At 37.4% G+C, this 13,305-nt stretch overlaps 1 protein-coding gene across 7 annotated transcripts in view; it reads left to right on the forward strand.

The window, feature by feature from the left end:
- Positions 1-13,305, forward strand: part of wu:fj29h11 (uncharacterized) — a 61,417-nt gene that overhangs the window by 7,625 nt on the left and 40,487 nt on the right. For all 7 annotated transcript variants that reach the window (XM_067368998.1, XM_067369000.1, XM_067369001.1 and 4 more), the window contains 11 exons: positions 228-356; positions 440-637; positions 759-899; positions 1,153-1,413; positions 3,638-3,821; positions 5,515-5,681; positions 5,761-5,889; positions 7,349-7,524; positions 7,725-7,894; positions 12,730-12,954; positions 13,134-13,240. In XM_067368998.1, the coding sequence (XP_067225099.1) occupies positions 228-356; positions 440-637; positions 759-899; positions 1,153-1,413; positions 3,638-3,821; positions 5,515-5,681; positions 5,761-5,889; positions 7,349-7,524; positions 7,725-7,894; positions 12,730-12,954; positions 13,134-13,240 (1,887 nt within the window). The remainder of the gene's footprint in view (positions 1-227; positions 357-439; positions 638-758; positions 900-1,152; positions 1,414-3,637; positions 3,822-5,514; positions 5,682-5,760; positions 5,890-7,348; positions 7,525-7,724; positions 7,895-12,729; positions 12,955-13,133; positions 13,241-13,305) is intronic.

Here is a 13,305-nt window from a genome sequence, read left to right on the forward strand (position 1 = left end):
TTGAATCAGGTGTGTTTGATTAGAGAGACATGCAAAATGTGCAGTGTTGGTGTGTCTCCAGGAACAGGGTTGGGAAACACTGCTTTAGACCATGATGGACAGCAACAGGTCTGGGGGAACAAAGTTCCTGGGACAAATTGTTCCGGGTAATTCCGGTGGAAAAGCGGCTTTTGTGCTCATTCCCATGTCAATACCATGACTTAATCTTTATTTTTTTATTCTCAAAGGTAATAAACAGAGTCTGTTCACTTCTACAAGTGTCCACATTGAGGGATATGAATATCGATTGTCGTCGACATCTGCCTGCAGTGCAGGACCTTCAGCGCACTATCAAGGAGATCAATATGTACATTGAGGTATGAGGTCCTAGTCTAGGTGATGAGTCTTTTCTCTGATTGGTTGTAGTGGCATTTACGTCATGTGTTTCTTTCTACATCAGTCAGTGGAGGCGGTGTCTTCCGTTTGCACACTTTACGAACTGGGACAGGGTCTGGCCAACCTGAAGAACAAGAAACGCTTTGAAGAACTCCATCTGGGCCCTCTCTGCAAGGTCCCTCTTATTCACCGAATGTTCAAAATAGATGCAAATACTAAAGATGATGATGTACATCAGATTGCAACCGTTGACATTCTTAGGGTGAGTTAGTTTGGCACTGGCTGAGTACTTGACCATCCTGCAACATATTCGACACGAGTACATCTACATTGACGTTTCTTGCTCTCACTCATTGTACACTATGGTTTTCTGCTTTCTTTAGAGTCTCAGAATGTTCCGGAGAAAAAGCAAGACACCAAGAGTTGACCTTGCTGATTTCATGAAGCACCTTGCAGACCAGTATAGCTGTGAGTCGCCATATGAACTCGGCATCAGAATCCAGAGTCTTGGGTTGCCCATTTCGGTAAGATTCTCTCTTGTTGTTGCCATATATTTTGGGTCTGTTCAGAAACGTCTGATTCGGTGTTGAGGATTCAGTCTACAAAGCATTGAAAATGCATCCTTCAACAATTCTCTAAAACTCTGGAACTGTGAAACTGCTCTTAAATTCCCATCAATCCAGCGGCCAACTTTAGAATGTTTGAAATGTTGGTGTTTGTTACACAATATTAAACAGACTTTACTATCTGCATTGTTTTCTCATGCTGTGTTCTTAGACGTTGAATAAGGCAACGGCTGCTGAGTTTTGCCACATGGACACGGCCAAAGAAGCCATTCAGAGGGAGATTCAGGAGGAGGTGGATGCCAAAATGTTTAAGATCAAGAAGAGCCTGCTGGATCCTGCCCAAGGACCTGTGATCTTCTCCCAGACAGGCAACTCTGAGCTTAGGAAAAAATATGCAAATATGACCGCCACAGATGCAGTCCTGGAAGTCTTCATCAATGCTGAAGGCATCTTCAGCAAAAGTATGACGAAGGTGAGCAACTAAGAGGCGAGAATTCTTAGACTATTCAGAACGAGCTCCCTCATAATTATAAAAGTTTACAAGCTGGTTTTTCTTGTGGTTTGGATGTTTAATGTCTCCTAACCGCAAGTTGCTGTTCTTCATGGGTGGCATCTTACTAAGTTACTTGTTTAGCAGGGCAATCACCTCTATTACTTTTGTGCATATTTACTAAAGGTTTTTCCAAAACACCTAAAAGTGTTTAGTACTTCAGACCAAATTTGAGTTAAGACAGAGACCTGAAGAAGGTCTGAGCGATTTAAAGTGTAATTGACCATATGCATGGTTTCTTCCTGGTTTTCGATAAGCCAGCTTGGGCATTTCCGGTGAACTGTTAGCTGTCATTCTGTACTCACTGTACAACGACACAAAAACATCAATGATTAACATTTTAATGTTTTATTTATGTTTGAATGCACACTTGGCTAATTTGCTAATAAACCAGTTGTATTGATTTCAATAAAAACGTAATAAAGAATAAGAAATGTGGTGTCTGTAATTAGACACGCGCACTCAACATTTTTCCAGCAATTGAAATGTTATTTTTATTGTGATGACCAAAAACATTATTTGTTCATCCTTCTGAGATTTTGCCCATTTGTAAAACCAAATGTTTCGAGATGTAGGACATCCAGCGTTTAATAGAAAACACTTTTATTTAAAAATAAAATACATAAATTCCCATTATAACCATCAGAGCATCATTTATTGGCTCATATCAGCTATTTCCTGTAATAGTTTTTCACTCAGTTTTGCTTTTGAATAAATATTAAACATTATAAAATCACTAGATTTAAAAATACATTTTGTCAAGGTGAAGTATGAAGTGCTCACAAAATCTCATGAAATACAATAACTTTTCTTGCAAATGAATTGCATAGAAAGCGAGCACCGCACTCTCTTTATAATAACAGAAGCTGTCAGTCAGTGAAAACCCACATTTTATTCAATGAATCTAACTAAAGTGCACAATAAATCTTTAATTTACACTGTTTTGACACTTTTTTCAAAAAAAAAGTGTGAAAACTGATTGTCGAATTTAATTTTGCCAGGAGAGACACACTGAGACACATCTTTTTTTTTATGTCATCTTACATTTGAATAACTAAATTAATGCTAGGCCTGACTATTTAAGTGTCTATATTCTGATTATAAACTAAGTATTAAACTATTGACGCTGTTAAAGCTACCTCAGGACATTGAAGATACCGACATACTAACAAGTGACATTTCACCGGAAGTTTTCCTGCTGGCTTTTATATATTATATTATTATATCGGAGGTTCTTAAAAATGTTCCGTGCATATGGTCAATTATGCTTTCCTTTGGGGTGAATGAAGCTATGCAAGAGTCAGCATGGACCACAGAAAGACGGGACTCTGAGTCTGAGTCAAGATGTGTTCATGAAAAGACCAAGACCATGAAAATATGAGCTAGAGTCTGGCCTCGAGTACTAGAACAGACACCTAACCTAAGTATTAAACTTGCTGTTTTGTTTGGAACGTAAAAGTATTTCTCTTTCTGAAATAAGGTTCGGTGCCCACTTGTGATTATTATTCCTAATGAGATTCTTAAAGGCATAATTCACCCCAAAATGAAAAGTTCTGTCATCATTTACTCTTTTTCGTTTTGTTTCAAATCCTTATAATTCATAACACAAAGAGAGTTTTTTTGCTTGGTCTTTGCAATTACGATTAACTGGGACTGAAGCTTTCAAGCTTCAAAAAGTGTGTGGATGATGATAGAATTTGAATTTTGGGTGAACTATTGCTTTAAATAGTCTCTCTTTTATTTTGGTAATTGCAGTGGTAATTCCTTCTAGCTGTTTAAGGATGTAAACGGGTCGCAGATGAGATTAGGAGAGGGATCAGTTGCTCTCTTTATTAATGTGATGTCATGCTCATCATCTGCTAATCCCACCCAGAAATTATTCTCTCGCTACTTACATCACAGCCATTGAGTCTTTATGGTTCTCATGCTGTTTTGACTGACCTTTCCCTCTTCATTCACTTGAAGAGATTATGAAGTCTTTGTACATGTCCATGAACTTATTCAAGCAATTTCTGCTCTGGTTTGATGAATTGAATCCGACTGAGAACATGAATGTTTCTAATTTATTCATTTTCAAAGGCTGTACACATTCTGGAAGCAATTGATTGTGCTTGTGTGTGTTTTTTTAATGTGTGTGTGTTCTCAGACGATTCAGACTTTCCTGTCATGTGTAAACCGAGACAGGCTTGCTAGAGCCTTATTCCAGCTTGCTATTTGCTGTGGCTCCTTGGACGCCCCTCAGGACCTGGTAGCTAAAGAAAAACCTCAGAAAAAAGCAGAGGCAAAGAAAGCAACAGAGGAGAGAGCAACACAGATGCTCCCCACTGAAGGTGTCAACTTTATAACATTATTAGTTACCTTATTCTCCCTTTTAGTTTTAGCACCCTCCAAGCTTAAGGCCCAGATATTCTCACGTTGAAGGTCTTTTTTATTCTCTGCTTAGGTGTAAAAAGAAGCACAAAAAGGTCCTATTAGTTAGCATTGGTTAATGCATTAACCAACAACGAGCAATACATCTCTTACAGTGTTGACTGATAATATTAGTTATTAATAATCCCACTCCTTTTCTGACATATGCAGTTGTTGTTTATAACACTATATATACTATAATAAACTATACTTTAACACTATAATATATATTGTTTTTTCCTTCTGTATGTTGTAACACACTTATTGCATTTTTATACTTTATTTATTTTATGTTTATTTTTTGTTCGAAATGAAAGAAGGAAAGAAAGAAAGAAAATAAAAATACTGTTAAACTGTTCATTGTTAGCTCATGTCAGTTCAGGTTCTTTTGTTTTTAATAGTTGGCATTAGCTAAAATTAACAAAATGCCTTAGAAGAATTTTTAGTTGTTAGTTCATTTTAACCCTTTAAGACCGGATGGAGCGCCGGCGCTCCCATTTGCGTGTCTCTCTTTAAGAGCCAATAAAAATTGAATCCATATAGGTAGCACAAAAATTCTTTTTGCATACAAAACCAGAGACTTTAAACTTTCATATCAAGCCTCCAACATGCTTCTGTTGTGTTGTTTTCACCCTCTAATGAGTCTGAGTAATATGCGTTTACAATAAAAACAGCACAGCTGCTAACTGAATACAAATATGTATATTTTACGTGCTCATAACTTCATGAAAAATGCACAGATCATAGAAAATGGCACATCAATATTTAAAGCAGATTCTCACGATTGGAATGAAAAATCAATATAATATATTGCGTTGATCACAAGATATTACTCACGGAATGATATAACATACTTGGCTAAAAACATGTCTCTCATCTTTCCGGGATGCAGTGTGTATCCAATGTTCCCAGACCCATCCATGTTCGTTTCCAACGTGGAATAACATCATTTTAACAACAGTATCATTTTAAAGCATCTTTTTAATGCATCTAATCATTTTGAAAAACTCCTAACGAGTGCTGAGTTTACTGCCCGTAGGTACCACCTGGCTGCGGAAAAAATGAATAACAGTTTATTAAACTAAACTTTATGCTATCAACACGAAATTTGAACCAGATGCAGCTCACATGTCGGAAAGTATCACCACAATTTTTATATATTTTTTTGTCTTTTATCAGCTGTTTCTCAGCAGAAAAATTTATATTTACTTAAAATTTAAAAAGTGTTCTATCAAATGATACCTACCTTTTGACTGTCCTTGCTAGAGTTTTGGAGTTATGAGTCTTTATTTTTGTGTGTCGCTCAGAAAAAAAACTCTGAAGAACTCATAAAAAATTATGAAGCGTTACCAATTAATTCTATAAAATTGTAGTACATTGAAAGTCACATCGCGCTTACTTTTGCGTAGGTGCTTGGATTTTGTTTTGCGAAAAAACCCTTGTGATTTGCTGTAAATCAGACCTTTTCTCTTATTATCAAGGTTCTCCTTTTACTAGGATAGGATGACTTTGGAAGTGTGTATAATCCATATCAGTGTTTGTTTACACTCCATCCTTATACTTTACTGCCCATTGTATAAATTTGCACCTCTGATGTGATCCTTTTTTGCATAGCTGAGGTGAACGGCTATTTTCAGGAGTGTGTCGCCAACTTCAAAAGCACGCCTACTCTTGCCCAGCTTCGCGTGCTGGAAAAGAGGATTGCAGAGCACTTCAACTTCAAAGACTTCAGTCAGCTGCAGCAAGGAACTTATCTGGATTTCATTGTCAAAAACAAAAAGGTGTGTGTTTCTGCTTCACCTCATTTTTATAAAGATTTATCAGGTTTCTCATAGCATGTTTGTCTTGCTCTTCCCGCAGGTCCTGCAGGATGCAGCAGGGGGCGCCGTATCCATTGACAACCAGGATCCCGGCGCGAACGGCTTCAGACCTAGCAGACAAGACGTGTTTGAATTCATCAAACAGTGCGGGGAGGGAGATGTCAGCAGAGTGAGTTTTGTTGCCAGCTTGTCTGTGCATGTTACGTGTCAGAAGATCTTTGCACGGTGCAACAGATCACAACTGATTAATAATTGTCGTGACGGCCTCCTACTTACAGAATCAGAAGAACAAACAAGTGTGCTTATCTTTAACCTGTTAACCTTTTTTCGGTGGTTCATGAATGCTGTGGAATACCAAATTTTGGATTGTTTTTAAAGCAAATTTACTGAACTAAACATTTCTTGTATTTTATATAAAATATATATTTTGCAAAATAATTTTTTGGACTTTTTTTGAAAAAATCAAAACCAAGTTGGCTCAGATCAATGAGGCCTACGCTCCATCAGTTCCAAAAATTGAAAGAAAACGAGTTGATAAAAAGATTGAATCCAATATTTGCTGATAATAATATCATATCAGTGTTTCCCACAGGTTTGAAATATACTTGTGGTGGTAGCCGAGCGAAAAATCCTCCTCTTACCCATGGCTTTTTTATTTATTGAAATTAATTTTTATTACATAGCATATTACATTTAATTACATACTAATATTATGCATTATTATGCATTGTAAATTATGCAAAATTACAGTATTTAAATGGTTCACCTTTTCCTATGTTCTCTTTGCTGTCATATAGTGTCTCTCTCAGTGAATGGGACACAGATTTTACTAGTAAAATTTATAAAATGAATAATTTATGTGTCAAATAATGTTTTTAGTCTTTTCTTCCTGTGGGAGAGACTACAATAATTTACTATGAATTAAATGGAAATCAAATTACATACAATTTATTGTGTAACCAAAATACCTATTAACGCCCAAAAGAAAAAGAAACAACTTGGCGTGTGACTTTTAATTAAAAACAAGCCCGAAATACACTGGTACTCTTATTTTGAAATGTCTGTACTATTGCAGGCTGATCCTTCAGATTCTTACAATCGTCTAAAACATTTTATATAAAGGCCATAAAGTAGACATTGTAATAATTCATCAACTTGAGTTCATTAGTAATCGCTTGGCATAAATTTGCACTTTTCATTGATTGAGAATCACTTTGAAGCAGACTGAAGCGCTGTTGCACGAGCCTGTAGAACACGCAACAGCGCCGCCTTGTGACTTTGCAAAATGCAGCGCCTGTGGGAATGTCAGCGGGAGTAAACAGTTCTGACGCACACATAATGAGCAGGTATAAAACGACTAGTTTATCGCAGATGGTTTCATTATCTTGCGCAGTTATATAGGTATAAGAGGATAAAAATAATAAAAGCAAAAATGTGTCTCCAAATATACTTGGGCGGCCGTTATTATACATGGGCGGCCCGCCCAAGTAAAGTCTATGTGTGGGAAGCACTGCATATATATATATATATATATATATAAGCTATTTAAAAAGCCGGTCATTTTTGACCCTGAACACCAAATCAGGTTTAAACGCTTCTTTCTCTGTTGTTCTCTTGTTCTGCATCAGCTGCCGTTCATTGAGGCTGCTCTGAGGAATCATTATGGGATAAAGGACAGCCGAGAGCTGGGTCACGGTCCCCTCGGGTGTCTTCTGAATTACACGCAGCGTCAGAAAGAGCTCAGCGGAGACGCCGTCACCAGCGCCGTGCGCTACGAGTGTCCTCTGATGCCCGCCAGTTCATGGTGAGGTGGTTTGCATCTCTGCTTTTCTCTTAAAATCCATGACCTGTAAATGGACGACATTAATGTTGTTTGATCAAGGTTTCTTCTCAAGTAGACTTGCTTAGTTTTAAAAAGTTATTAAAGGAAGTGTTAAATTGAGCTTCATAAAAGCAGTAGAAACCGTGTGGATTGGAGGCATCATTGAGTGTGTGTGATTTCAGGGAGTGTGTGGCAGATACAGTGGGTTTGCTGGGCGAGGTGAGCCGCGATCAAGCGCGCGCGAGTCTGCTGTCGGCTCCTCTGCTGCAGGATCTGCAGGAATGGAGTCAGTGGGAGCTGGTGTTTCAGCCCAACCACGGCCCGCTCAAGGACTTCATCGACAAATACTGTGGTGGGACGCTTCTCCAGAAGCATGTTTCTTAAAGAAATAAATAGTTATAGTACATACCAAAAAAAAAAAATTCAAATTCAAAAATTCCACTCTTATTTGTGTGATATTGCTTAGCTATAGATATATAAGACAAAAACTCATCATGTCATCATCCAACATCGTTAAAACTAGGGATGTCCCGATCACTTTTTTTTGCCCTTGAGTCCGAGTCCGAGTCATTTGATTTTGAGTATCTACCGATACCGAGTCCCGATCCGATACTTCTATAATACATGAAAAAGAACAAAGAAGAGCGAAAAAACAGATCCAGGAACAGTGCTTTTCAGGTTTTTCAGGTATCTAACAGTCGTTTTCACATACAGAAAATGGATAAAGTAATCAAATATAAAATATCACTGCATATTATCTTTACTGTATAAAATAAATAAAGATTAATCATTATTGAAGTTACAAAAACTATTCAGTCAAGAGCAGTAAGTGATTTCTTTGTTATTTGATGTTTTTTTTAACATTAAAAAAAGGCAGCAGGAATAGTTTTTCTCCCTTTAAGACATGCACAATCCAGTACATATACTGTTACACATGCGCTGTCTTTCTCGACTAATATACGTTCACTTAAGACATAACCGACTATGTTTGCTAAGATACTCGCTAGGATGGGCATTTTTATATAATTTTGTATGAATTCGTCCGCTGAAGCACAAGACGTGAAAGAGAACTCAGTATTTGCGCGCTGACTGGAATAGGCGTGTGCGCGCTTCGGATGAGCGCACACAAATCTTCTCACAGCGCGCGAGTTCTCTTTCGCGTCTTGTTCTTGAAGGTTTGAATCAGCAAGGCTTAAATGAGTTAGTTTAAACACAGATAGCAACGTGTGCTGTTCAGGTCTCACCTGTATCAACACCCGGGTGATGACTGTGTAAATGACTGGACATGAGAGCAGACGGCACTCGCAGTTAACAGTTTACAAAGAGTGACTGTTTTGTCCACGCTTTTTGATTATCGTTGTTGTAACGTTTTGCGCATCCATCGACTGAAACGTACATTATTTGAACTCTGTCTGTCTGTTTTCCACGTTGCTATTTTAAACAAACCATACGGTACGGTTCGATTTTTTTACTGAGAACCGTTGCACCCCTAATACATATATATCCGAGTCCTGATTGGGAGGTAACATCCGATTCCGATCGAGTCTGAAACCACGTGATCGGGCCCGATTTCCGATCACATGATCGGATCTGGACATCCCCAGTTAAAACAACAATTATGATATTATCACAGACAATACATATTGATAACAGTGTTAATTTTGACAACCACTTTTGATTTTGTCTTAGTCTTCATCTTCAGACAAAAATGCTTATTAGTCTTAACACTCTGAGGTCCGAAAATGCGCCGGCGCGTTTTGCAGGATTTTTTTTCACATTGCAGCAAAACAGACTTAAAATACTCCATCATTTCTTGTCATAGAGACATAAGTAATATATCAATTGAAACTATAGAATGTCTTCTTTTATTTGTGTACACTCACGAGTAAAAACACAATGTTGTGCTTTTTGTAAAATAAATTAAACTAACATATGATGCGTGATCTCTCGTCTCCCTCTGAAGGAAGTCCAATCTGATAGTTCTCAGAAAATGAACTGTAACTTATGAATACTAATAACAAAAAAATGACACTTATGTCTAAAGAAATGTTGAAATGTCAGGTTTTAAATCGTGCAAGTCAAATCGAAAACAAACATTCTGTGTTTATGTAATCTGTATGAAAAGAGAGCCATGTCAGAAGTCCGTGATTCAGCTCATTACCCGCTAATGCGGCCACGCCCACGGAGCCAGCGCTATTCAGACGCAAATTCAGAGGCAATACTTGCATACATCGTCTCAATCGTGTATTTATTGTCTTGAAAAGTGTTTATCTGGATGGTAAAGCCATGGTTAGTGATCTCTAGAAGACATGCCATTAGTTCCTAGTTCCTTTTCTTCTTTATATGAATTTGTGGCCTAAAGGTGTACAGAGAGCGCCCTCCGGCTGCAAGTATGAATTAAAAACACCATTCCTGAAATGTCCTCTTCTTTAGAATAATTTGTGGACTAAATGTGCACAGAGAGCGCCCTCTGGCTGCAAGTATGAATTGAAAACACAGTATCCAGCACTCATAGGGTGCTTCTCAATTCTTATTTGTGCATCCTCGTTTCCTTTCCTTGCTTCCTTTCCTCGCGTCTTAGCTCCACCCCTCCAGGATGCCAGGGAAGGACGCAAGGATAAGACGAGAGGACGGAGGAATTGAATCAAGTGAAATGATGATAAATCCTCGCTCCCTTTAGCGTCACTTCAAAGCGTCATCAGCTGCGCTCGAGGGATCTACCCATATGTTGTTAAAGTTTGGTTATTTAAAAAAATATAATAAATATTAATAAAGCAAGATGCCTAGTTGAATTATATGAGATATAAAGTTTATTTAATCTGTAAAAGTAAAGCATACATTTAAATTATTGTGAAAGATAAGAAGGGGGAGGAGAATTTATGCGTGCGTCACGTTTCTCAATGAGAAAGACTTCCGCAAAGGATGCACCAGTGTATCCTCACTCATGACTCCTCAGGAAGCTTCTACACTCCTCGATCCACACCTACTCGCGGTGCAATTAGAGAATTGAGATGTCCTTCAAGATGGCTGAGCTCGATCGTTTTCTGGGTCATAGGATGGAGGGCGGAGGAGCGAGGAGACGAGGAGGGATATTGAGAAGCACCCATAGTGATGACAATAAATGTTACTTCTCAGTATAGAAAATTGAATAAATATATATAAGAATCCATCAATATTTCTCCAAATGTGCATGCTTTTAAGCTAAAAGCCTATATGAAATGCCATAGAGGTTACTTAATTGTTCAGACACTTTGCATCACAGAAATACATTATATTTTATACCATTATTTTAAATTATAATAATATTTCACAGTATTGCTGTTTATGATGAGCTGAAACATGATTACAGAGGGTTTTTTTCACAGCCTACCTGGCTGAAAGGCCTCATTAATATGCAAGTCATTTCAGGTCATTATTATGCAATTCTTTTGTATTCTCAGGTGTAAATGGTCCATTATTCATGATCATTCACGCCTCCACGCATATTGTGTTTCTTGACAAAAAGTGTCTTACAAAAACTAAATCAATATATTGTTTTATATGAAGGAGTAGGCAGCATCATTTTTACATAATTATGAAGCAAAAACTCTAGTCTACAACCTCCAATACCCAGAAGGTTTGTGAACACAGATTTAATCTACTTTTTTTGGCCTTATTTCAGTGACTTAAGTTTTTTGTTTTTTTCAATAACCACGCATAAACATTATTCCTTCAAAAACACAAACATGTACATATATGTTCTTCACATATTATGGTAGCCTAGTTTGTGCTGAATACAGTGTAATGACACTTTTGTCATTTATATGTTTATGAACAACTGAAAAAAGCAATAATGTCAGGGCATGCCAAAACTTCCCCAAGCCCCAAATCAGCCTCAGACTCCAGAGGGTTAAGGCCCGTTCACACCAAAAACGATAACTATAAAGATAACGATACAGTTCTAAAAATCGTTCTAAATATAAAAGAATAGCACTGTCCACACCACAGCTATTACGATAACGATATATCGTTGGGATCACTTTCAGAATGATTTTTTTCCATCTGTTGAACAATAAAACACTAACAGCCAATCAGAATCTGTTCTAATTTAAGCGCTCGTGCATTTAAAACGGCAGAAGTCATTGTGGAGAAGTTAATAAATTTGCAAAGATTTCAAACAAACTTCTTTCACGTTGTCATTATGGGGTATTGTTTGTAGAATTTTGTGGAAAATAATGAATTTGCATTTTGGAATAAGGCTGTAACATAATAAAATGTGGAAAAGTGAAGCGCTGTGAATACTTTCCGAATGCACTGTATGTAAAACAGGGAGAAAACGTGTTCTGTTAGCGGAAAAGCTCTGATTGGGGGATTTAAATTCTTGAAATCTGGCAACCTTTGAAGTCTGTAATGCTTTGTCGTCTCCTTTTATTTGACAAAAACAAAGAGCGATTTTGGTCAAGTTTTTATTTTTTTTAACCACATTTCAGTCTTATCTTTTTTGATCTTAGTCATGAAAAAAAAGTTGCCAACCAAAATTTTTCAACATAGATTTCGTTAATGAAATTAACACCTTTTTTTTTTTTTTTTTTTGAATAGGTGAAATTGCACACCTATGGAAACTCGTTTCCTCCACAGAATAAAAAAGTTAATTGCCACTTTTTGTCTCACAATTGTGAGATATGAACTTACAATTGCAAGTTAAGTCTGAATTGCAAGATATAAACTCACAATTGCAAAAAAAAAATCAGAGAGTTCTGAGATAAAAAGTAGAAATTACATTTTTATTGTTTATTCCATGGCAGAAACAAGCTTCCATAGATTTTCAATATGTATCATCTTCAATAATATCATAATATTGTATTAATATCGTAATATCGATAATAATATGGGGTAATATTATACCCATTATACCCCGTATATTATATTACTATAATATAATATTACTTTAAAGACGCTATATAAAAATAAAGTTATTATTATTATTATTATTATTATTATTATAATATCGTATTTTTCCCGAATATCAGCACAATTGCAAATGCAATGTTTATTTCATACAACAGTTCAATAATTAAGAAGTTAAAGTTTTGTGCTAAATTTTAGACAGTATTGTCTGGTTTTGCTTTATTTCAACACAAGCAGCACACATATATTTCAATATTCAACCCTTGCGTTTGGTTCTCATTACGAATGTCATTTATCCAGGTAAGACGGAGCTGCTGGCTCTCGAGGTTTCTCCCGGCGTCTTACTGAGAGTCACCGCCGACACGGGTGACAAGCACTTCTCAGAGGCGGCACAGGCTCTGGATCCGGTCGGCACCGCCGGTCACCTGGTCTCCATTGTGGTGGCTGATGGGATACCGAACACGCCCACGGCGCTCCTGGCCAATCACATGGAGAGTGCGCTGAATGTAGCAGTTGCACAGGAAGGTAGGAGGTGCTTTTCTCACTCAGAAAGTGTCGGCACACTTTGTCATGTCTTGGCTAGCTTAATTAGTCACTCACGCGTTGTACCGAACTGGTTTGTTTATCTTGTGCATAAACACATGATCTCTCCCAATGAATTAATGTTGGCCATATGTCATGTTTGCATTCTCTGTTGGGAACAGCAATAAGGCTCGGGGAAGATGGATACTCGTACGGCGGCGTGGCTCGGTTTGTGCTCGAGTGCATCACGCAGATGCCCACGAGAATTTGCAAGGAACTGCTGCAGCAGGTACAGAGTCTCCAGTTACATTCGGACAGAAACCAACTTTCACTGCGCACTGCAAAAAAATGAAA

This window comes from Chanodichthys erythropterus, chromosome 19 (assembly GCF_024489055.1).
Source record: "Chanodichthys erythropterus isolate Z2021 chromosome 19, ASM2448905v1, whole genome shotgun sequence".
In the NCBI taxonomy this organism is placed as follows: domain Eukaryota; kingdom Metazoa; phylum Chordata; class Actinopteri; order Cypriniformes; family Xenocyprididae; genus Chanodichthys; species Chanodichthys erythropterus.